The sequence below is a fragment of the Arvicanthis niloticus genome, chromosome 27 (genome assembly GCF_011762505.2).
Source record: "Arvicanthis niloticus isolate mArvNil1 chromosome 27, mArvNil1.pat.X, whole genome shotgun sequence".
Lineage (NCBI taxonomy): Eukaryota > Metazoa > Chordata > Mammalia > Rodentia > Muridae > Arvicanthis > Arvicanthis niloticus.
The window spans coordinates 9,902,683-9,927,691 of NC_133435.1; the positions used below are offsets into that span (position 1 = coordinate 9,902,683).

Genomic DNA, 25,009 nt, shown 5'->3' on the forward strand with positions numbered 1-25,009 from the left:
CCTGGGCGGGGCAGGGTGGGGGCGGTGGCTAAGGCCAAGCTGAGGACAATTTAAAGGTGTCGCGACACTCAGCCACACCCAACAGGCCAAGCGAGGGTGCCACCCCCGGAGATCAGAGGTTATTGCTGGCGTGCAGAGCCTAGGAGTCGGGCTGCGGTGAGTACGCGCGCGTGGGGAGCGGGCCAGCGTCCCCGTGGTGGCTCGAGGATCACCAGGGTGGCTGGATCCGAGCGAGGGCCTGCAAAACCGGCTTTTGTGCATCGGTGGTCCTGCGGGAGGGCGACATGCAGGCTCCTTCCTCCATTGACCCTGGCTGCCTATCCCCGCCTCCCCGGCTTGCTGGAGCTTCAGGTCTCTTTAACTTTCTGAGTGAGGCGTCAGTGCCAAGGAGTTGGCACTTTAATCCGGCTGCTGTGGGAGGCATCTGGGAGACTTGACACAGTGAGAACCCAGGCTTCTAAGGATGAGCTTGGGGGGAAGCTCTCGATTGTTTTCTTAGTGATCAGCTCAAGAAACCAGTAGGACTCTTTCTTTTATAGGGGAGTGTGTCGGAGACCATCTCATACGATAGCTGAGACTGGCTTTGAACCGGAAAAATCCTCCTGCCTTAACCCCTTCAGTGCTGGGATTACAGGTCTGAGTCACTGTACTCAAATTTCTCAGCAGTGCTCTTAATCTAATCGGTAAATCGCTGGAGTCGTTTCTGTCTCCGGCCTGCCAGGTTCTGATCATCAGTTGTAAGAAGCAGGTGCCATTACTATCTCCATTTTGCACCGAGGAAACTGAGGCACGTGTGGTTTTTCTGGGTCTCACTATGTAGCACTGGCTAGGCTGGAAACACTGACATCTAACCACCTCTGCCACCGGGGGGTATTGGGATTAGGGGTGTATCTGGCCACTTGGTGGCTTTCTTGCCCAACTGGCACACTCTTGGTGGAAAAGGGACTGACTCTCTTGAAATCCTGTGATGTGTGACTCCAAGGCCTGGGAGTAAATTGTACGAGGCCAAGTCAGCAGTCACAAGGGAAATTAATAAACGGAGGTGCCATGAACATGCTGGGCTCAGGCAGCTGTGCTAAGAAATTCTTCAATGACAAGATTTGCTGTGGTTAGTAGTGCAGGCCTCCACTTGGGAAGTGGAGGCAGAAGGTCTAAGGCCAGCTTGGGCTATATGTCTCACACAACAGCACCTAGGCACTGTGGCTGTGGCTACTACAGACGTTAAGGCATATTTCCTATTCTGAAGGAGATATGGACCAAGGTGGAGGGAGAAAGACACGTTTATCCTGCGGGGTCAAGGAGGTGGCACAGCTCACTGCCCTAGAGGGTGGGAACACCCAATAGTCCCTGCGACTACTGGACATGGTAGAGTAAGCAGAGAAGAAACTGGGGTGCCAAGCTCATCTATAAGGAACCACTGGAAAGGGAAGAGGGCTCCTACACACTGATGTGGACAAGGGCAGGGATGCGGACATGCCTAAGAGGAAGTGGGCCCAGTGGCAGATGCCAGTGCTTCCAGCAAATTTGATTTTATGAGTGTGGAGACTGAAGGGCGCTGGCCCATGCACTGACTGTCTGTGTGGAGATGTGGTTTATAAACAAATGTTCTGCTGGCTAGGCTGTGGAGGGAGGGCCAGACTCAGGAGTGGCTGGAGTAGAAAGAGGGGATTTTGAAGAATGTTCATTCCGAAGCAGAGAGAGCCTTCAACATGATTACTGTGTGGAGGGACTGGGGTCCTGCAGGGTTTGAGGAAATGTGAAGGGGAGTCCTTCAGAGCAGTAGGTCCATGAAGGGGCAGTTGTTCTCAGAGGTGGCCAATAGGTTTGTGAATGGAGGGCAGGCAGAGGAAGGCAGGCTGAGGGTCTCGCCTAGTGAGGAATGGAGCCAGTTGAGTGAAATAGTGAGGTTGGGAGGGGACTGAGGGATATTTTCGCTGCTTGGGATGCGGAGAAAACAAATGACTCTGTTGCTGGGGACCTAAGCTAGTCTAGCCTCTACAGAAATCAGTGGAACGGCCCCTCGAAAAATTGAAAACAACTACCACAGGACTCTACTGCTTCTTGGTAGGCACGTGGAGGAGTGTACCTGAGTACCTCTGACTTAGCCACTGCACTGAGAGGAGACACCATGGCCAATAAAGGAAGGCATTTAACTGAGGCTTGCTTACAGTTTTAGGGGGAGAGTTCATGATCACCATGATGGGGAGCTGGCAGTGTGCAGGAAGTCATGGTGCTGGAGCAGTATGTCTTACTTAGGGTTTTGCTGCGGTGAACAGACACCATGGCCAAGCATATACAAAGATAGAGGGAGAGGAGGAGGAGGAGGGAATGAATGAGGGGGGAGGGAGGGAAAGGGAGAGGAGAGAAAGACTAGGCTTGGTGTGGGCTTTAGAAACCTCAAAGCCCATCGTCTTCTCCAACAAGAACTTACCTCAGATTCCTTCTTAAACAGCCCATAACTGCGGACTGGACATATAGATGCCTGAGCCTATGAGGGCCATTCTTATTCAAATCACCACACTCTGGTTATTGTACCACTATTCAATATGAGACAAATTGGATGTCTGTTAACAGGACAAAGAAAAGTGTGTGTGTGTGTTTGTGTGTGTGTGTGTGTGTGTGCGTGTGCATTGAAATACTATTTAGTTGTAAAGAAAATGTTATCATTTGAAGAAATAGATGAAACAGGAAATCATGTTAAGCAATAAATAAATAAATAAAAGGCAGAGGTATAAAGACAAGCGTGCCTTCATTTCTCCAAAGAGGGGCTGTTAACCAGTGGAAAGGTGGGAGGGGCAGGAAAGGGTTGAAGAAATGTGTGTGTGTGTGTGTGTGTGTGTGTGTGAGTGTGTCACAGGCAAATCCACTAATTTGTTTAATTTGTTTATAATCACTATGCATTAGTAACTCTAATGAAAATGATTAGAAGCTGAGTTACTGGCTCATTCCTGTAACCTCAGAACTCAATAACTCATGTTTTTATGAGTTTGAGGCCAACTTGGGCTGCAGAGGCCAGTCTGTGCTATAGCATGAGTATCTGTCTCAAACACGAAAAAACATAAAGAGGCGCATGAGAAGGATAAACTGAAGTACTGGGACTGTTGAGAAATCACTGAAAGATTTCAGAAAAGCGGGGCTAGAGAGATGGCCCAGTGGTTAAGAGCACCTGCTGAGTGCGCATGCGCTGTGCATGTGCGCATGCGGTCTGGTCTGCCACTCTGTTGCTTCCGTGTAAGATCTCTTGGCTCATGGTACCCAGTGCAGCACTATTCTCTCCATGCTGGCGACCATGCCTGGGCCTTGGGTGTGCTACCATGTGCCCCCACCGCTGAACCCCAACTCCAGCCGAAATTTGCATAGCTTCTCGATATATACCAATCTCTATTTTGGAGAATTCATCTTAAGGTAGAGGTCATGGTGGTGCTTGCTTGTGATCCTAGCATGATCTCTTGCTCTTGGGAACACGAGACAGGAAGATTATGAGTTTGAGGCTGTGTTCAATTACATAGGGAAATCCTAGCTCCAAAGAGAGGGAGTTGAGGGAGAAAGAAAAAAAAAAAAAGCCATTGCGTTATGTGACTTTAATTTCTCTATTTTAAACAGGTTAACAAAGGACACAAACCCTTCTGCTATTACTAACCTTTTTCTCAGTTTCTTCCATAAACCAAAACATCTCAAAATGGAGACCTAAAACCCTTAAAAGGGACTTAGTCTGATCTTGGGGAGGTGGTTTTGTGCCGGAACAGACAAAAATGTCTAAAAATGCTAATTCAAAGCAGGTAGTCTTGTTCTCTGAGGGGTGGTTACTATGACTTGGTTGTGCATTTGACTTCTGGAAGGGAAAGCAGTTCTGTGGCTGGGGCAGTTGTGGAGCACCCTTCAGAAAGTTCCCTAGCAACCTCCCACTGGCTACCAGTGTTTTTAAAAAGTGCCTAGGTACTGGAGAGATGGCTCAGTGGTTAAGAGCGCTGGCTGATCTTCCAGAGGTCCTGAGTTCCATTCCCAGCAACCACATGGTGGCTTATGATCATCTGTAATGGGATTTGATGCCCTCTTCTGGCATGCTGGTATACATGCAGATGGAGCATTCATATACATTAAATAAATAAATAAATAAATAAATCTTAAAAAAAAAAAAAAAGAAAGTGCCTGTGTTCAAGAAAGATCCAGGATGAGTGCTGGTTATCCAGAAGAAGTTAGTAGTCATCCTTCTGCAGGATTACAGAAGTTTGCCGAGGAGGTTGCCAACATGTTGCAAGCCTTCAGCAATCACGGAGAACAAACAGGAACAGAATGTTCTGATAGGCGTAACAAACTTAGAGGAAGTAAGACAGATATGAGAGTTGATAACTGTCCAAACACGGGGCCATTGATGTTTAAAAGGTCTTCCCTGGAGGTCTTTTTGATACACTGCAAGGATTAAAATGGCAGTGGCTACATTAAGTGAGCCAGCTTATTCAGAGAGAAAATTTCATAGAATGACCAAGTTTTCATAAACTTGTGGAGTGAGATGGTCAAGCTAAATTGACTCCATGACAGGCTTTGACATGCCAGTTCGAGGGACTAGGCTTAAATTTCTATTTCCCAGAATTGGAACAAACCACTTCCAGGAAAAACCACTGCCTGTGAGGTGGTCCATCAGGAGCTGCCCTGCCATTTGGCCTGAGGCACCTGCTCTACTTTCTTCTTTGGCCCCTGAGGTGGATTTCTGTCCTCCCTTCTGTTTCTGTTCCTGATGTCCCTGCTGGTGCAGGCAGAGGGAGAGGAAAAATCTCAATTTCACATGGAGTCAGCCCCACAGCTGGGGCCAAACCGCCACCTGATCAGGGAACATATCTTCTTCCCTTATTCCCTTTGCCGCTAATGATCTTGACAATTGGAAGTTCAGAACCCTAAAGTCTCAAAACCATCTGCTCTGATAGAGCTCTTGGAGTCACCAACCCCCTGGGATGGCTGCCAACAACTGCTCTAGGTTCTTCTTCACTACTGAAGAGAGGGAGCAGATTGTAGGAGCTGGCCGGAAGTTGGTTCTGGGAGCCAATGGGCTGCCCATTGGATTCAGGCCAGTACTGATGTGGCCTTTCCTCTGACTTGGGCAGATAGGACTGTAACACTGATACAGGTAAGAAGAGACACACAGTCTACTGCCAGGCCTGTAACACTGATGCAGGTAAGAAGAGCCTCCCAGTCTACTGCCAGTTTCTAATGAGGCACCTCCGAGAGGGTGCTAGACGGCCCACAAATTTGTCCAAAGTATGTGAGATAGTGCAGGGAAAAGATGAGTCACTAAGAAATATCCTGGAAAGATTGCTGGAGGCCTACGGGACCTACACTCCATCTGATCCAGAGGCCAGAGAGAACCAATCTGCCATAAACATGACCTTTGTCAAGATGCTGCTCCTAACATCTGCTGGAAACTTCAGCATCTGAATGGCTTTGTAAGCAACTAACTGAATTAGTGGCTAGAGCTGAGAAGGTTTTCAACAGTAGAAAGACCCCTGAGGATCATCAGGCCAGAGGACTGGTGAAAGTGCTGCTTACCGCCATAAACCAGGGCTGCCCTGATGAAAGACAGCTGAAAAACCTGGCCTGAGGAAGGGGCAGAGGTAAGCCAGTCCCCACTGAAGGAGAAACCCAACCTCCATTACAGTGGGACTGATGTGCCTATTGCAAAGAGAAAAGCCATTGGAAAAATGAATGCCCTAAGGAAAACCCAAGAATGGATACAAAGGTTCTGGAGTTGGAGGAACTCAGTGACTGAGGGCATCAGGGCCCAACCCCCTCCATGAGCCCTGGGTAACCCTAAAGGAGAAGGGAAGCCCATAGACTTTCTGGTGGACACAGGGGCATGGGTGCAAAGGGTAACAGGCACCAAACCCTATCCATGGACTACCTGAAGAAGGGTAGACTTGGAAGAGGGGCAGGTAACCCACTCATTTATGGTCATTCCTGGATGTCCATACCCCCTGCTGGATGAGACCTCCTCATCAAAATGGGAGCCCAGATCCATGTTGGCCCAGAGGGAATGGAAGTACTGAGTAAGAATGGCCCCATCCATGTTCTGACCTTGGCCCTAGAAGAGAAATACAAATTGTTCCCTCAGCCAGCCCTTTCTCCAAGCACATTACTCCAGAGGTTCCTAGCAGACGTCCCCAAGGGCTGGGCAGAAAAAAAATCCAATGGGACTTGCCCGACATCGGGCCCCAGTTCTAGTCTAATTAAAAGCTGGGGCTACTATGCCTGAATCAGGCAATATCCAATGCCCAGAGAAGCAGAGCAGGGATCACATCTCACATCGACTGGCTCTGGGAAGCAGGGATTCTGATTCCTTGCCAATCAGCATGCAACACTCCTCTCCTTCCAGTTCAGAAGCCTCATTCCTGTGATTACTGACCTGTGTAGGATCTGAGGGAGGAAAACAAACAAGTAGAAGACATCCACCCCAGAGTTTCAAACCCCTCCCAAGCACACTTATGTACACTGTGCTTGACCTGAAGGATGCCTTCTCCATCTTGCCTCTGGCACCCAAAAGCCAGCCTCTATTTGTAACATTTAGGGAGAGGCTTTAAAAGACAAGTGACTTGGACACATCTGCCTCGAGGATTTAAGAACTCACCCACAATCTTTGATGAGGCACTGCATGAGGACCTGTGTGAGTACCAGGGGGGCTCACCCTCAAATAATCTTTCTCCAGTACGTAGGTGACCTAATTGCAGCCCCTGACCTGGAGACATGCCTAGAGGCCACACCAGACCTACTACAGGAGCTGAGTCAACTGGGTTACCGAGTGTCTGCTAAGAAGGCCCAGCTTTGTCAACTTGATGCCACTTATCTGGGGTACATACTCAAGGGGGGCCAAGGCATGCTGTCAGATGCCTGTAAGCAAACCATCCTCAGCATCCTGTTTCCAGCAACCAGAAGGAAAGCATGGAAATTTTGGGGGTTCACTGCGTTTTATAGACTCTGGGTGCCACTGAGATTGCAAAGCCATTATATGAGGCCACCAGGGGTCAGGAAGATTAGAATGGACCCGTGAGATGGACATGGCTTTTAAGACCTTAAGAAAAGCTGTATTGGAGGCCCTGGCCCTGGCCATCCCAGACATTCACAAACCTTTCCACCTGTATGTAGATAAAAGGAAAGGGTTAGCAAAGGAGGTGCTTATCCAAACTTTGTCTCCGTGGAAAAGACCTGTGGCCTATTTATCTAAGAAGCTGGATTCGATGTCTCGGAGATGGCCAGCCTGTCTCTGGATTATAGCTGCCACCACTCTGCTGGTCACGGATGCTGACAAGATAACTATGGGGCAGGAACTTGTTATCACCAACCCCCCACGCTATTGAGGGGATTCTCCAGATTCCACCCAGCCAATGGCTATCCAATGCTAGACTGGTACACTTCCTAATACTGCTTTTGAATCTCTCTGTATAAGATATAATCCACTATCTGCCCTAAACCCAGCCACCCCGCTGCTAGACCCATCCTCAGACATACAGCACGGTTGCTCTATAGTTCTGGGGCATGTTCAAAACATTAGGCCACACCCAACTGACATAGCCTGGCTGGATGCTGAGCACATCTACTTCCCAGATGGGAGGGAGCAGCTTCATCTCCAGGATAGAACCAGGTTTGTGAGGGTGGGGGTGGAGGCGGGAGGGCAGTGGTGGACTTTGACTTTGTTATTTGGGCAACTGCTTTACTGCCAGGAACTTTAGCCCCAAAAAGCCGAACTAAAAGTTCTGACCCAGGCTTTAAAACTGGTGAAGAGGACCATAGTTAGCATTTACACTGACTGTAGATATGCCTGTGTCATGGCTCGTGTGTATGGGTCCATATACCAAGAGAAGGGACTGCTGACTGTTGAAGGAAAAACCATCAAAAATAAAGAAGAAATACTTGCTTTATTGGAGGTATTATGGCTTCCCGTCAGGGTGGCTATAATTCATTGCCATAAGCATCAAAAAGGGATATCAGAAATAGCCCGAGGTAACAGGCTAGCTGACACAGCCACAGGGAGGCTTCCGCTGCTCAGATCCTGGTAGCCTTGCCACCCTCTGTACTCCCAGCTGTCCCCACATATACTTCTGAGGACAAACAAGATCAGATCAAATGCTAGGAAATCTACAGAAGACATGGATGGTTGTTTATTGCCAAGGTCTGCACCATCTTACCTACGAAGTTTGCTAAACAACTCATCCATCAAATCCATCAGGCCTTGCATCTGGGTCTCCAAAAATTAAAGGAATCATTGCAAGAGGCAAAATATAAAATATTTGACTTGGGACACTTGGGAACCCCTCAGGCCTCAATCAAGGAACTCTGGGAACCAGAACTAGAGACCAACAGCCAGAGGCCAATTGGGAAATAAAGCCAGGAACATAGGGATATAAATACCTGCTAGTTTTTATAGATACTTTTTCAGGATGGGTAGAATCCTACTCTACAAAGAAGGAAGCTGCCAATGTAGTCACAAAGAAGATTCTAGAAGACATAATATCCAGGTATAGATTGCCTACCCTGCTTGTCTCTGACAATGGACCAGCATTCGTTTCTCAGGTAACTCAATCCCTAGCACAGGTTCTGAGGATCAATTGGAAGCCGCATTATGCATACAAACCCCAGAGCTCAGGACAGCTAGAGAGCATGAATCAGATCCCGAAGGAGGCCTTGACCAAATAAACCCTTGAAACTGGCGGTGACTGGGTGTCTCTCTTACCTTATGCCTTATATAGGGCTAGAAACACCCCCTATAGCTTGGGTCTCACCCCCTTTGAGATCCTATATGGGAGGCCCCCTCGCATGTTGTCTAACCTCTAGTCTGATATTCTAGCAGAATATGACCAACATAAGTTCTTGGAATCTTTGGGGCCCTCCACAGAATCCAGAAACAACTTTGGCCTTCCATCTGTCAGGTTTATGAATCTGCTCCTCCCCCTAATCCTACTTTGAACCAGGTGATGAAGTCTGGATTAAGAAAAAACCACAAGACTCTGGAACTTTGAGGACCTCACACTGTGATCCTGACTGTGTCAACGGCTGTGAATGTGGATGAGATGCGGACATGAATATACCACTCCCATATTAAGCCTGCCAGTAGAGAGAGAACCCAATAATTGAGGTCCCATCAGGAGAGACTTCCAGACAACTCACTTTAAGAGCAATGGAAGGCAACCCCACATCCCACCAAACCATTAAATCTTCTACTTCAACACTCCTAATCCTGCTTGCCTACTGTTTACAGCTTGCTGCATCAACCACTAACCCCACTATCCCCTGAGTCTAACTTGGCAGATAATTCTGCAATGGGTAAGGTTGCCACCTCTAACATCCACTTGGCTCCCTCGGACACTTGGTTCCCTGACCTTCATGAAGACCTCTGTGACTTGGTGGATGAGGGATGAGACCCCTCAGATCAACAGCCTTTCCCTGGTTATGGTTGTAACTCACCTGGGGCCCCAGAGGTGTACACGGACGGACTCTGGCTTTTTATGTCTGCCCAGGACATTTTCAGACTGGAACCAGTGGGCCAAATGTGGTGGTCCAGAGTCCTTTTTCTGTGTGGCATGAGAATGTGAATCTACTGGATGGATAAACTGGAAGTCTCCTATTAAAGATGATTTCATCGCTGTGACCTGGTTTGGGGATACACAGAACTCGGAGCTGGGTCCTGCATAAGAAAGGATACCCAGCCTCCTAGAAAAGAGACTTGTGGACCTTGCTTTGAACCCCCTTTAATATCTGCATACCCCCAAGGGGCGATGCAACAACATTATCATTAAGTTTACAGATCCTGGTAAGAAAGTGGATTGGACTGAGGGTAAGACATAGAGATTAAGACTTTATATCTCTGGCTATGATCCAGGACTTCTATTCACCATCCAACTGCTTCAACTTGGCCTCTTGCAAACCCCTGGTCCCTTTAAGCACCAACAAGGTGTTAGTAAAACCAACTCACTACCCTTGCCCAGAGAGGTCCCACCCTGTAACCTGGGTCAGGACCTTACAGTTACTGAAATCCACTTTCCAGGTTCTTAACTCCTGCACAGATCTAACCCAGACTGTTGGTTATGCTTGGATACTTAGCCCCCTTTTTATGAAGGACTAGCAGTCCCTGGGGATAATTCACAGAGCACAGGTAGTAACTGACGTAGATGGTAAGTCAGGCAGAGGAAAGCTGACCCTGAAATCAATAACAGGACAAGGACTTGGGTACCCTCTGAATATTCCCTCTTCATAACCCCCACCATGGCCGGATACCTGCTGCCCCCATTGTTGCGCTTATGCCTCAGGGCTCACCTCATGCATTCATGCCCTAGTTTTAAGTGTCTGAGGACGTTTGTGTTCTGGGACAATTTAGGCTTAGTCAGGAGAGGATAGACTAAAATCAGTTGGTTCCTCCAGTGGACCGGGTAGAAACAGTAGCTGCAGCTGCATCCACCCTCTTAGGGTTGGCTGGCCCTGCTGGCCCTGCTGGCATAGGTGCCTCAGCCTTGATGCTCCAGGATAAAAATGATAAGGCCCTGCAAATGGCTATAGATGCTGATCTGGAAGAGGTAGAAAAATCCATTACTGCCCTAATGGGGTCCTCTTCCCTGGCAGAAGTAGTCCTATAAAATAGAAGAGGCTTGGATTTACTGTTCCTTCAGCAAATAGGTCTCTGTCTGGCCTTAGGGTAACAATACTGTTTTTATGACGAGCATATCAGGGTTGTTGAAGAATCGATGGCCTCCTGAGAAAAAGATAGCATGACAGAAAAATGGAAAGAGAACAGTCTCAAGGTTGGTATGAGTGTCTCGTTAACTGATCCCCTTTCTTTACCACCCTTGCTTCAGCCCTGGCTGGACTTATCATCCTTTTACTAGTAGCCTTAACTCACGGACTCTATATAATTAATGCTTTAGTCAGGTTTGTCAAGGAATGAGTTTCCACAGTCCAACGGATGATTCTCAAGCGACGGTACCAGCCAGTCCATGGAAACATCTTAAGGATTCAAGTTAAGCTATTACTCAAGTGGGGAATGAGAGGACTGAGCTAGACTGACCCCATGACAGACTGTGAGATGCCAGTTCGGGGGTGGGGGGACTAGGCCTAAGTTTCTGTTTCCCGGAACTGAACAAACCAGTTCCAAGAAAAGCTATAGCCTGTGGCCAGCCAATCAGGAGCTCTCCAGCCATCTGGCCTGAGGCAAAAAATAGTCACCAACAGTTCTGGAAAGTCTCCTAAACACTAGCCAATCCCAGAGACACCCATACCCCTAGAGTTAGAGCAACCAATCAGGATGAGGGTCACCTACCTCTCCCTGGAATTCCCCTAATCAGCCTTAAATGGAGCCTGCAAGCTCACCTCAGGGTTGCCATTTTGATGAATGGTAGACCCCTGCATGCTGGATTTCTGCAGAATAAACACTCTTTGCTTTTATATACTATTTGAGTCTGGGATGTTATTTTTGGAGACTCATGGACCCGTACGGGAGGGGCCGGTGACGTTAGATGCAATGATGCCTCCTGAGGGAGGGAGACTCTTGGTGACAACTGTGCTGTTTCTCCTGTTACCTGGAGCTGATGAGTTGGTGTCCTTGGTAGCGAATCTGCCATATCAGTGTACAGCAGGAAGTCATACCAGCCAGTGGCAGCAAACCCTGAAGCCTCGGCACAGAACTGATTTGCTAATGGTTAATAAATCTCACATGAGAAATTCTTAATTCTGAGGTCTCTGCTGCTTAGATGATAATGGGCTTTTCTTTTTCTTTTATTTTGATAAATATGGGCACAGGAAATACCCTTTGAGATAATTTCTGGCCAAAACTAAAAGTTTTTAAGTCTTAAAGATGGCAGTGGTGAGCATGCCTTTAATCCCAGCACTCCAGGGGCAGAGGCAGGAGATATATGAGTTCAAGGCCAGCCTGGTCTACAGAGTGGGTTCTAAGACAGCCAGGGCTATACAGAGAAACCCTGTCCTGACCACCACCCCCAAATAAAGAAGTTTGAACCTTGCAAGATAACTCAGTGGTTAGGCACAGGCTTTGTTTACCCAGGGCCCTGGGCTCAGTCCCTAGTGCTATCCACACGAGCAGCAAAGGTGTTCTGAGTAGAGGATTAATGAATAACTCTGATCTTGGTCCTTTGAAAGGAAACAAAAACTAAACAAAAAGCTTTAAAGAGATTTATTATTTTAAAACTAAGTCATGCTTTCATTCTATATGAAACATGGGTTTTTAGTGCAGCTTGAGTAACTAGTGCATCCCAGTGGCAGAGCGAAGCAGACTTGTCCCTCAGGATGCCTGGCACACAGGGGCCCCAAGGACTGTGCTTTAGAACGGGCTTTACCTTAATCGTACATTGGCGCCAGGGGTGGTGGCGCACACCTTTAATCCCAGCACTTGGGAGGCAGAGGTAGGCGAATTTCTGAGTTTGAGGCCAGCCTGGTCTACAAAAGTGAGTTCCAGGACAGCCAGGGCTACACAGAGAAACCCTGTCTCAAAAAAAAACCAAAAAAAAAAAAAAAAAAAAAAAAAAAAAAATCGTACATTGGCTATTAGGTAGACTCTAGTTTTTATTATATGCATGAAGATTATACAAAGGTATGGTTGTGTGTAATTGTGCTTTAAGATGTATCGGGGTACAATTTAGAATTTCATCCTACTAAAGCCCAAAATATATAAAAGAAAAAAAATGAGTTTGTTCTTATTTTAGGTATCAGCCTAGAAGTAAAACTGACCAAAAGCCATGCACAAAGCTACCTTCCCGGAGAAAGGCTGGTCCCTTCCCCTCTCTGTCGTCTCATCATGAACATGGTTCAAGACAGCGCCTTCCTGGCCAAGCTGATGAAGAGTGCCGACACCTTTGAGTTGAAGTACGATTTTTCATGTGAGCTGTATCGATTGTCCACATATTCAGCCTTCCCCGCTGGAGTTCCTGTCTCGGAAAGGAGTCTGGCTCGTGCCGGCTTTTACTACACTGGTGTCAATGACAAGGTCAAGTGCTTCTGCTGCGGCCTGATGTTGGACAACTGGAAACAAGGGGACAGTCCCATTGAGAAGCACAGAAAGCTGTATCCCAGCTGCAGCTTTGTACAGACTCTGAATCCAGCCAACAGTTTGGAAGCTATTCCCAAGCCTTCTCTTCCTTCCAAAACGACAAGCGCCATGTCTCCAAGCCTTGCTCATTCAGAGAGCACTGGCTATTTCAGTGGCTCATACTCAAGCTTTCCCTCAGAGCCTGTGAACTTCAGAGCAAATCAAGATTGTCTTGCTTTGAGCACAAGTCCCTACCACTTTGCAATGAACACAGAGAAGGCCAGATTACTCACCTATCAAACGTGGCCATTGTCTTTTCTGTCACCAGCAGAGCTGGCCAAAGCAGGCTTCTACTACATAGGACCTGGAGATAGAGTGGCCTGCTTTGCATGTGATGGGAAGCTGAGCAACTGGGAACGGAAGGATGATGCAATGTCAGAGCACCAGAGGCATTTCCCCAGCTGCCCATTCTTAAAAGATATGGGTCAGTCTGCTTCGAGATACACTGTCTCTAACCTGAGCATGCAGACACACGCAGCCCGTGTTAGAACCTTCTCTACCTGGCCGTCTAGTGCTCTAGTTCATCCCCAGGAACTTGCAAGCGCGGGCTTTTATTATACAGGTAAGAAACAATCTGAGAATTATAAAGATCCATCATGTGTTATATTATACACGCAAGTGGGCAACTGTTACATATTTATATGTTTTGGTTCAAATGAACTTATTTTAGGACACAGTGATGATGTCAAGTGCTTCTGCTGTGATGGTGGGCTGAGGTGCTGGGAATCTGGAGATGACCCCTGGGTGGAACACGCCAAGTGGTTCCCAAGGTAACTGCGTTGAAATTATTGCATCTTTTATGGTTTTCATGAGATACATTATCTTCCTTTATAGCAAGTGTGCCTCTTAAGTCCCGAAGGTTTCATTTTTATGTGCGTGAGTGTTTTGCCTGCATATGTGTCTGTGTACCATTTGTGTGCAGTGCCTGCTGAGGCCAGAAGAAGGCGTTGAAGCCTCTGTGATTGGAGTGCTCGATGGTTGTGAGTCAACATGTGGGAGCTGGGAATTAAACCTGGGTTCTCTGAAAGAACAGCCAGTGCTCTTACTTGCTGACTCTTCTCTCAAGCTCCATTACTTCAGATTTTAAACACTGTGAAGAGTATAAAGAATATTCACATTGATTTTTTTAAGGTGCTTTACATTGTGGTTTTTTTTTTTTTTTTTTTTTTTTTTTCTTTTACATTTCTTTGTTTTCTGTGTATGTGCTGTGGAGGTCAGAGGATTTTTTTTGTTTGTTTGTTTTGTTTTGTTTTGTTTTGTTTGTTTTTTGAGACAAGGTTTCTCTGTGTAGACCTGGCTGTCTTGGAACTCACTCTGTAGACAAAGCTGGCCTCGAACTCAGAAATCTGCCTGCCTCTGCCTCCCAAGTGCTGGGATTAAAGGTGGGTGCCACCACCACCTGGCAGAGGACAACTTTTGAGGGCTGGTTCTCACCTTTTACCCTGTGGGATTGAACTCAGGTTATTAGGCTTGGTGGAAAAGTACTTTAGCTAGCTGAGCCATCTTGCCAGCCCCAACTGTGAATACACAGGGATAACCGTGAGCCTGTTTTGATGTTGTCGTGATTCACTTTGTACTAAAATTTAGTAACGTGTCTGTATTACCTCAGGGATTGTCAACCTCATCAGTAGAGGAGTCCTAAGGAATGTCACATTCTTTCCTGAGAGTGTACCTATGCATGTTTGCAGCCCATAAAGTTGTCATGGAGACCATCAGATGACTTATTTAGGGGACTCATTGTTTCTACATTTGCTTAAGGGTATTTTTAAGAAGTTTAGAAGAGTGGAGAGCAGTGAGGAGCTCTGAGGAGAGGCTGGAGGGTGGTAGCTGAGAGGCTCCTCGTGGCCACTGCTCAGTGGCTCAGCTGCTTTCTTGGTCCCTAGCACCCGTGTCAGGCATTCACAACCGCCTGTAATTTTGGTTGCTGAAGGACCAGATGCTTGCTGCTTGCTTCTGTGAGTTCCGTTGAATTCACACACGCAAACCACACATAGACACAGCAATATACACAAGCAGAAAATAAGTCTTCTAAAAAACTTCAAAAGGAAACCGATTCGCATAGAATCAGCGTGTGCTGAGCTGCGGCTTCTTTATCCTTCCATCGCTAAGACTCTGACCTCCAGCGTCCTTCACCGCTGCTTACCCTGCTTCCACGTGAGACGAGCATCTGGACATGGCTTTGTTATTCAGTTTTGTTTCGTTTTTTAAAAATTAAGATAAATTGTCAATCATAAAACATGAGCTACACATTATAAAGCCGATGATGAGCAATGGTGTCTTACTAAGTGCTTCCTGATGTTTATGTTTTAGGTGTGAGTATTTGATCAGAATCAAAGGCCAAGAGTTTGTCAGCCAGGTTCAAGCCGGTTACCCTCATCTACTTGAGCAGGTGGGAGGCCTCCCTTGTTTTTTGTTTTTGTTTTTTTTTTTAATTATTTTTATTTTTTTTTAAATTATTGGTTCACAAAATTATTTTTTAAAATGTATTTGTAAAAATAAATCGGAATAACATTTCAGTGAAAAAGTGAAAGCTGTTTTTAAAACACACCCTCCTTTCTTTTCACAAACCTCAAGTGTGCAAGGTAACTTCTCCTTTGAGAAAACCGATCTGTAAATATTAGCCACATGAAAGATGGCATTTGTTCTATTTCTCTTTAAGCTCTTGTCTAATCAGCTGCAACAATAAATTAACCTCTGAAATTAATAAGTTAAGTAATAAATGCGAGGAAAACAACTTTACTGTGCAACCTTTTCTTAAATAATTTGAGAAACATTTGTTGGCTGCTCCTTGGCACAGATAATGAGATCTTATTTCATTGTCTGAGGTTCAAAAACGTGTTTGCAATGGCCAGCCGATCTGACTGGCATGGACTCTGTCCCAGTAGATGACCAGGCAACATGAGATTTGCAAATTCAGGGCTAACATGCTGCCTCCCAGGAAACCCAGCCTGTCCTGCCCAGTGAGGACAGACTTTGCTCACTGGAGCATACGCTCCATAGGAAGCTGTTAGTTTAAAGCCTCCTTATTCAAATCCCTAGTGAATGTAAATGAAATATTGCTTCTGACTGAGAACATGTCCAGTTGACGACAAAGTCATGCAGTGGTAGGTTAACAGGAGCCGATCTGCTGGTCATTTGCAGTGCAGTGCTAGGATGCAGTTTATATTTTAACATGTGTATTTTTTCCCTGTAGCTGTTGTCGACATCAGACTCACCGGAAGATGAGACTGCAGAAGCAGCAAGTATGTATAATGATCATAATTCCTGCGTTAAAGTGATCCGTTTTTGTATTAAGGTTGAAGGGGAAGCTGGGTGCAGTTGTAATCCAGTATTTGGAAAGCAGAAGTGGAAGGCTTATGTGCTCAAAGCCCTATTGAATTATGTGAGACCCTGACCTAAAAATAAAAACGATTGAAAGGTCATCATAGGAAACGAATATTCATGTTGATTTCTAGTTTATAATTGAAATGTGACTTATAATTAAGACACCTGTTACTGTCTATCAAACATCAATATGCAACAAGAGTTGCTTGGAGAACATTTAAAAAACAGCATAAATGTCTAGTTTATGCTTCTTCAGGCCTCATGGATTAATCAGTGTATGTAAGTGTGTCTATGTATGTCTCTGTGTCTCTATGTATAGTTGTTTTCGGTAGTCCTGGGGATTGAACATAGGACCTCAGGCATGCCAATCATAATCTCTTTCCCTAGCTCCATCCCATGGCAGTAAGCATCTACACTTTAAGCAAACTACATACATCTAGCCTTACCCTGTTGAGCAGTTGTGGGAATAAATACACTGTGCCTTCTGTTGCTGGCATTCTCTTCCTGTCTGTAAGAGAGGATGGGATACAGAGTTTCCCCTCCTTTCAACCCTAGGCTCAGATTGCTAATGGAACTTACTTGTTACTTAGGCCTGAGAAGATGGAGCAGTCGTTTGAACAGGTGCCTTGACTCTATGTTTTAGCGTTCAGTGCAGTACATTTTAATCATTTGTTTACTTTCATTTTATGCACTGGTGTTCTGCCTGCAAGAATGTTTGTATAAGGTGTAAGGTCCCCTGGAACTGGAGTTACAGACAATTGTGAGCTGCCATCGAATGCTGGGAATTGAACCTGGGTCCTCTGGAAGAGCAGTCAGTGCTCTTAACCATTGAGTTATCTCTCCAACCCTAATGCAATTCATTTTCATTGTGGATTTTTGTTGTTGATGTTGTTCAAAGGAAAGAATAGAAACCAAGATAAGCATGTGACTCTGTTCTCATGAGCTAATGACATTATGGGACACATGTGTGCTCGGATAACAGAACAGGATTGAAGGAGAAAGTGAAGAGACGAATGTCTAAGTCTGGGGACTAGAAAAGGCTTTCTGGAAGCCAGATGTAGCAGCATCTGTCTGGACAGGGCCTGCAATCTCAACACTTGGAGGGTTAAGGCACAGGGTCATACATTCCCAGACAACCTGGGTTATATACAGTGAGTTCCAGGCCAGCCTGGGTAACCTACTGAGACCTTGTCTTAAAAGAACAAAACAGAGCAGGCAGATGGCTCAGCCAGAGTTGTAGCCCCTGGACACACATGGTGGATGGGGAAAACTAACTCCTGAAAGTTGTCCTCTGAGTACCCACATGTCATGGCACAGGCACCCATGTGCCATAACACACACACTCCTTCTCAAAAAACAAACTAAAAACCCAAAAAGAACCCATAAAATAAAACAAACTAAAAATGAAAGAGAAGGCTCTCTGGGGGAAATTCTTGTCTTAGCAGAGGGCCCAAGAACAAAAGCAATCAGTTAACTGACATGGAAGAGTATAGTCTGGGCAAAGACCGTATCAGAGGCTGAGCAGTGTGGAACAGGGACATTCAAAGAACAGAGCAAAGATTTTGTCTAGCCAGAAGAGGGAGCTGCAGGCAGACACAAAATTATGTGAGGCCAGCTCTCTGACAGAATCTATCTGCCTCAAAAGCTATCAGTTCACACGTTCCCGGGCAGAATGCAAGGGGCAAGTGCTTGAGGCTGCTTATGACCTGGGAGTAGCAAGAGGTGAGGCAGAGTGTCTGATCAGAACGTGTAAGCCAGAGTTAGATTTGAAAAATTTTTTGGAAGGTAATGGTGTTGATTTTGGGGAGTATACGTTTTAAGTTTGCATTTTAAGTGTTGGGTTATAGTGTTGAGTAAGCTGAAAGGGGGGTGGGCGGTACTCTGGGACACTTGGGTGGCTGGGCTGAGGGGTAACAGTGGCTTCTTTTAGAAGTGTGAAAACACAATAGTGAAGTTATAGAGAGAGCCAAGGTGCTCACTGCCAGGTGGATGGAGAAGGTAGTGTTGTGCACACCTGTGACCTCAGCATTTGGGAAACTGAGGCAAGATCCTGGTCTATATGCTGAGACCTTATCCCTCACAAACAAGCAAAAATAAAGGAAGAAGATTACCCAGCCATAAATTAAAGCATGAAACCTCGCCACTTGCAGGAAATAGAACTAGAAATATCAAAGTATGTGGAATGTGAATATAGCACAATAAAAACATTGTAGACACCAATAAATGCTAACACTGAAGAAACAAGTATGTACAAATATATATTTGAAGCCGGGCGGTGGTGGCGCACGCCTTTAATCCCAGCACTCAGGAGGCAGAGGCAGGCGGATTTCTGAGTTCGAGGCCAGCCTGGTCTACAGAGTGAGTTCCAGGACAGCCAGGACTACACAGAGAAACCCTGTCTCGAAAAACCAAAAAAAAAAAAAAAAAAAATATATATATATATATATATATATATATATACACACACATATATATGTATATATATATATATATATACATATATATGTATATATATATGTATATATATTTGATACAGAAAGCCCATTAGTTTATTGATTATAGAGAATTAAGCCCCTGGTTCTGGTGGAATGATCCCTGGCATTTGGTTCTCTCTTCTCTAGAGTAGAGCTAATCACAGACTTGAATCTCAAGGCAATAGTATTTTATATTCTTACTTCAATGGTTGAGTGTATGCTATTTTAAAGTTGGTAAAATGCAGACCATGTAGTGCCTATTTAATTTTTGTTTTTATGTTTTGGATAGTGCTGTAACTTTCTACTTTAAAAGTATACGAAGCCCGGCAAGTTGGTTTGTGCCTGGCACTTTTCTCAGGCAGAAGAATTGGCATGAATTTGAGGTCAGCCTGGGCTACACATAAGCTTGAGGCTAGACTGGCCTAGAAGGATTCCTAAAAGAACAACCACAACAAAAAGGTGTATGGGCGCTGCGAATATCTGTTAAATTCCCCTTTCCTTCCAGTCATGCATTTCGGCCCTGGAGAAAGTTCGGAAGATGTCGTCATGATGAGCACGCCTGTGGTTAAAGCAGCCTTGGAAATGGGCTTCAGTAGGAGCCTGGTGAGACAGACGGTTCAGCGTCAGATCCTGGCCACTGGTGAGAACTACAGGACAGTCAGTGACCTCGTGATAGGCTTACTGGATGCAGAAGACGAGATGAGAGAAGAGCAGATGGAACAGACTGCTGAGGAGGAGAAAGAGTCAGGTACAGAATCACAAGGCTTTCTCCGGAGAGATGTGCTGTCGCCCATAGAGTTCTAAAAGGATGCCCAGTCACCCAGCCTGACCTTTCTTATGTTTCATATTTTAAATTCTAATTCCAAAGGTAAATTCTTCCCTATAAAGTGCATTGTGGAGGACTAGGGAGTCAGCTCAGCAGGTAAAGGCGCTTCCTGCTGAATCTAATCGCCATAGCTTGATCCCTAAAACCCATGTAATGGAAGGGGAGAGCTGGCTTGACTCACACAGGTTTTCCTGTCCTCTACATGCATGCTGTAACACATGTACACACATAGACACAGACACACACACACACACTATTAGAAATACATCAGAAGTGCTTATTAAATTTAAAAATGTTTATGTTGAGCAAATGTTAACATTTTTTAGATTTATTTATTTGTTTTTACTTTATGTGTATGGCCTCTTGCTTGCATGTGTCTGTGAATGATTATGGAGGCCAGAAGATGGCGATGGATTCCCTGGAACTAGTGTTACAGTCAAGTGGTCAGTTACCACGTGGGTGCTGAAAATTAAACCCAGATCCTCTGGAAGAACAGTCAGTGCTCTTAACCACTGAGCCATCTCTCCAAGCCTGCAAACTTTTTTTTTTTTTTTAACTTAAATTTTTAGGATGAATATTTGGCTTTGAATATAATTACTCATGGAGCTTAAAAACAAAAACAAAACAACAGCAAGAAAAACAACAAAACCCCCCAAGCTTTAAAAGTCCAAAACAATCACACTATATGCATCCTTTTTATTTTATGCACGTGTGCACATATCTTCTCAATTAATAAGCCTTTATGTTTTCCTCTTAAAGCACAAATTGTGCACTAAGGATGTTGGTTTCAACATACTACTATTACCAAATTCTTAATTTTTGAAAAGGTGTATGTGTGTGAGTGTGTACGTGGGGGTTGGGGGGCTGCCATGCCAGGACAGATAGATAGAGGTCAGAGGTCATCTTATCGGAGTCAGAACTCTCCTTCCACATTCTTTTGGATCCCAAGTATCAAAGTCATATCATTAGTTTTTTGTTTGTTTGTTTGTTTTTTCGAGACAGGGTTTCTCTGTGTAGCCCTGGCTGTCCTGGAACTCACTCTGTAGACCAGGCTGGCCTCGAACTCAGAAATCTGCCTGCCTCTGCCTCCCAAGGCTATGGACATCGCTAGATTTGCAGAGCCACTGCTGAGCAGTCACAAAGCCCTGGGTTTGATTCCTAGCACCTCATAAGCTGGGCCTGGGGCCATCTGTCTGGAAAGCTGGCACTCAGAGGAGAGCAGCAGAAAAATCAGAAGTTTAATGTCATGGTGAATTGGCCACCAAGCTGAAGTACACGAGATCTTTAAACAAACGCATACGATCTCATTCATGCATTACGTAGGTATGGAAGGCAGTTGTGAGCTGAGTTTGAGCCTGTTTCTCTCTCTCTCTTCATAAAGATGATTTAGCATTAATCCGGAAGAACAAAATGGTGCTTTTTCAACATTTGACGTGTGTGACACCAATCCTGGATTGCCTCCTAAGTGCCGGGGCCATCACTGAACAGGAGTACAATGCTGTGAAACAGAAACCGCACACCTTACAAGCAAGAACACTGATTGATACTGTGTTAGCGAAAGGAAACACCGCAGCGACCTCGTTCAGAAACTCCCTTCAGGAAATCGACCCTGTGTTATATAGAGATATATTTGGTAAGTGCTAGGAAATTATTTGAGGGAACTTTCTAGGTCAATTGCAAAGAGGGTCTTATTAGTAATTGGAGATTGTCAAAAAGGACTCAGTCCAGAGTATACATTTTAATTGCACAAAATTAAGGACTTTTGTTGAATTTTTTGTCCAAAGTGTAAAGTGTTTAAAATCTGCTATGTATGGTGGGAGGGTCCAGGGAGCTGGTGAGATGTCTCAGCAGGTAAAATGCTTGCTCCAAAAGCCTACACAAATCTGATGACCCAAGCTGGCATTGAACTCACAATTCTCCTGCTTCAGCCTCCTGGATGTTGTGATTGTAGGTATATATTACCATGTCCAACAGCAAACTTATTTATTTACTTCTTATGTGTGTACGTGTCTGTGTGTGTGTGTGTGTGTGTGTATCTCTCTCTCACACACTCACTCACTCACATATGCCAGCTTGGGTAAAGAATAATTCTGTGTCTCAAATAAACATTAATACTAGATAAATAAATTTTTTAGAATGTAAATACCAGCCTTGATTCCCGTACTAATGCTTTCCCCTTCCCTCCTCCAGTGCAACAGGACATTAGGAGTCTTCCCACAGGTGACATTGCAGGTAATGGTGCTACGACTTTAAACCTGCAGAAGTCATTGTTTTTATTTTCTTGGGATTTCACTAGAGGAAAAGCAACTTGCTCTTCATTGAAAATCCTTTTCTCTTCCCTCACATGACTTCATATACTGTGTGCCCAGTGCTTACAAACTGGAGGTGGGAAGATCAGAGCTTGAAGTCAGGCTGTGTTTAAAATACAAATTTCCCCTCTTCACAGCTCTACCGATGGAAGAACAGTTGCGGAAACTCCAGGAAGAGAGAACGTGTAAAGTGTGTATGGACCGAGAGGTGTCTATCGTGTTCATTCCATGTGGCCATCTGGTGGTGTGCAAGGACTGTGCTCCCTCTCTGAGGAAGTGTCCCATCTGCAGAGGGACCATCAAGGGCACAGTGCGCACATTTCTTTCCTGAACAGGACTGATGGTCCACGGCTGCGACCCCAGCCAGGAGGAGCAGAAATTCAGTGTCACTCCCAGCTCCATAAGGAACTTGAGGCCAGCCTGGACCACATGAGACACTGCCAAACAAACAAATAGAAAAATGAAAAACATGGGAAAAAAGAAAAACCTTTGTCTAAACTCAAGAATGAATGGATTACTTATATAATAATTTTAATTGGTTTCCTTAAAAGTGCTATTTATTCCCAACTCAGAAAACTATTTTCTGTAAACATATTTACGTACTACCTATATCTAAAGCATATCTGTTCATAATTCAGATGCCATGAGAGAGGGTTTTGTTCTTGTTCCTGAAAAGTAGGGATTGCCTGCACTCCTGAAATTCTCAGAGAAGATATACAATGTTGGCATTTATGGTTCAGAAGTTAGAATCTTCTCGAGTTGCTTTAAGAAGGGGGAGCACAGATTTCCATGTGTTTTATGCATAGAAATTTTTGTTATTTATTGCATGACATTTTAGAAATATGGAATTTTTTATAAAGAATTTGTGAAGAAAAATTAATAAAGCAATGCAATTACAGTTTATTAAAAAACTGATGCTGGGCAGATTAATCACACCCAAATTCCTACAATATCCTTTAAAGAATTTTTAAATGATGGGCCCAAGATGGTGACTGGCAAGTGCTTGGCACAAAAATGTGACGATCTGAGTTCGAATCTCCAGCAGCCCCATAAAAGTCAGGAGTTGAAGTGACATTTAATCTACAGGAATTGGTTCAATGCTTTGGTCTCAGTTAGGGTTTTATTACTGTGAAGAGATACCATGAAGACGTAACTCTTATAAAGAAAATATTTAATTGGGGCTGACTTACAGGTTCAGAGGTTCAGTCCATTATCATCAAGGCAGGAGCATGGCCGCATCCAGCTGGTGCTGGATGAAGGAGCTGAGAGTTCTGCATCTTGCTCAGAAGGCCACCAGGAGACTGTCTCTTCTACAGGGGATGGTCTTTGAGCATTAGGAGGCCTCAAAGCCTACCCCCTACACACTTCCTCCAACAAGGCCACACCTGATACGTTTATAAAAAGATAAAGAGATATAGAGAATATGTTCTATGGGTGTGTGGTGAGGTATGGGAGAAGGGGATGTCTCAGCGGGCCCATGCTGAGGCATCCTTTTCCCCTTGAAGGACCAGCCACAGGACCGTATAGTAGAGAATAGAGTTTATTCAGGGCATGGGGAGGGGAGTTAAGAAGGTAGTAGGGGCAGAGAGAGGCAGAGAGAGAGAAAGTAGAGAAGTAGAGGTCAGCCATGGCCATGACTATGTGGAGAGAGAAGGAAGGGGAGAGGGGAAGGGAGAAGCAAGAGATCAAGAGCGAGAGAGGAGGGGGCAAGCAGCCCCTTTTATAGTGGTGGCCTACCTGGCTGTTGCCAGGTAATTGTAGAGGTGGAGTTTAGACAGAATGACAACAATACCTCCTAATAGTGTCACTCCCTGTGAGCCAAGCATTCAAACATGTGAGTCTATGGGGGCCATTCCTATACAAACCACTTCAGCTTTCTTCACTGGAAATGCACACAGAGTGAGCAGGTGGTTTTGGGCTTGAGTTGGCCACTGTTGTTTCTTGTAATGATGACTCCCCTGGCACTCATGAGTTTGTCATGGATGGTGGAAGGGGACTAGAGTCCCTAGTTATTCTACATAAAGGAATCTTGAAATAGAGAACTTGATAACGCCGGAGCAGCAAGCTCTTGCCTGAAGGCCACCCTTAAGTTCAAAGATTTGGGAGCTAATCAAAGGAAGTATGAGCTCATGACTGTTGTCAAGTTGACTCACCTGGTTAGATTGATTCTCAGTAGAAATGTGGCCTCCATCAGATTGGCCTATGGGCACATCTGTAAAGCATTTTTTAAGAAAAGATTTATTTATTTATTTATTTATTTATTTAATGTATATGAGCACACTGTAGCTGTCATCAGACACACCAGAAGAGGGCATTGGATCCCATTACAGATGGTTGTGAGCCACCATATGGTTGCTGGGAATTGAACTCAGGACCTTTGAAAGAGCAGTCAGTGCCCTTAATGGTTCAGTCACTGAACCATTTCTCCAGCTCCTGTAAAGCATTTTCTTAGTGGCCAATTACTGTAGGAGTGGTCCAGCCCACTCCTGATAGCGGTGGTGCTATCTCTAGGCAGATGGTCCTGGATGGTCTGAGAAAGCAGGTTGAGCAAACCTAGGAAGCAAGTCAATTAAGCAGTGTTCCTTCATGGTCTCTGCTTCAGTTCCTGTCTCCAGGTTCCTGCTTTGGCTTCCCTGAATAATAAACTGTAACCTGTACACAAATTAAATCTTTTCTTACCCAAGTTAGTTTTAGTTACTGTTTTATTACAGCAACAGAGAGCAAAGTAGGACGGAGGCCAAGCATGCAAGGAGTCTTATTTGGATATTCTGGACAGATAGCATGCCAAACAGGTGGTCCCTCATAGGAGAAGCCCTTTTAGAAACAGCATGGAGCCACAATATTCCTATCAGACAGGAATATGACTATGACGGGAGACGTTTCAGAAGAAAGTCAGACCAGGGTCTTTCCTGTCTATATGCCCGGCACAACAGCAGGATGGAGGGCTTCAATGTGGTACTGGTGATCAGGGTCTGGGTTGGGAGTCAGCAGATTTTTGAGT

The 25,009-nt window shown here is 45.2% G+C and overlaps 1 protein-coding gene across 4 annotated transcripts; it reads left to right on the forward strand.

Moving 5' to 3' along the window:
• On the forward strand, positions 1-22,920 carry LOC143439696 (baculoviral IAP repeat-containing protein 3). 4 transcript variants are annotated; one of them, XM_076926125.1, is made up of 10 exons: positions 25-156; positions 8,955-9,793; positions 12,693-13,637; positions 13,746-13,845; positions 15,386-15,464; positions 16,269-16,317; positions 19,379-19,621; positions 21,081-21,332; positions 21,890-21,931; positions 22,146-22,920. In XM_076926125.1, exons 3-10 carry the CDS (start codon positions 12,785-12,787, stop codon positions 22,337-22,339), a joined length of 1,812 nt encoding a protein of 603 aa, XP_076782240.1. In that variant the 5' UTR covers positions 25-156; positions 8,955-9,793; positions 12,693-12,784; the 3' UTR covers positions 22,340-22,920. The 4 variants fall into 4 exon arrangements, with proteins under 4 accessions (XP_076782239.1, XP_076782240.1, XP_076782241.1 ...); XM_076926126.1 differs by lacking the exon at positions 8,955-9,793 and adding an exon at positions 540-634 and having other exon boundaries at positions 56-156; XM_076926124.1 differs by lacking the exon at positions 8,955-9,793 and having other exon boundaries at positions 1-156.
• The last annotated feature ends 2,089 nt before the right edge of the window (positions 22,921-25,009 follow it).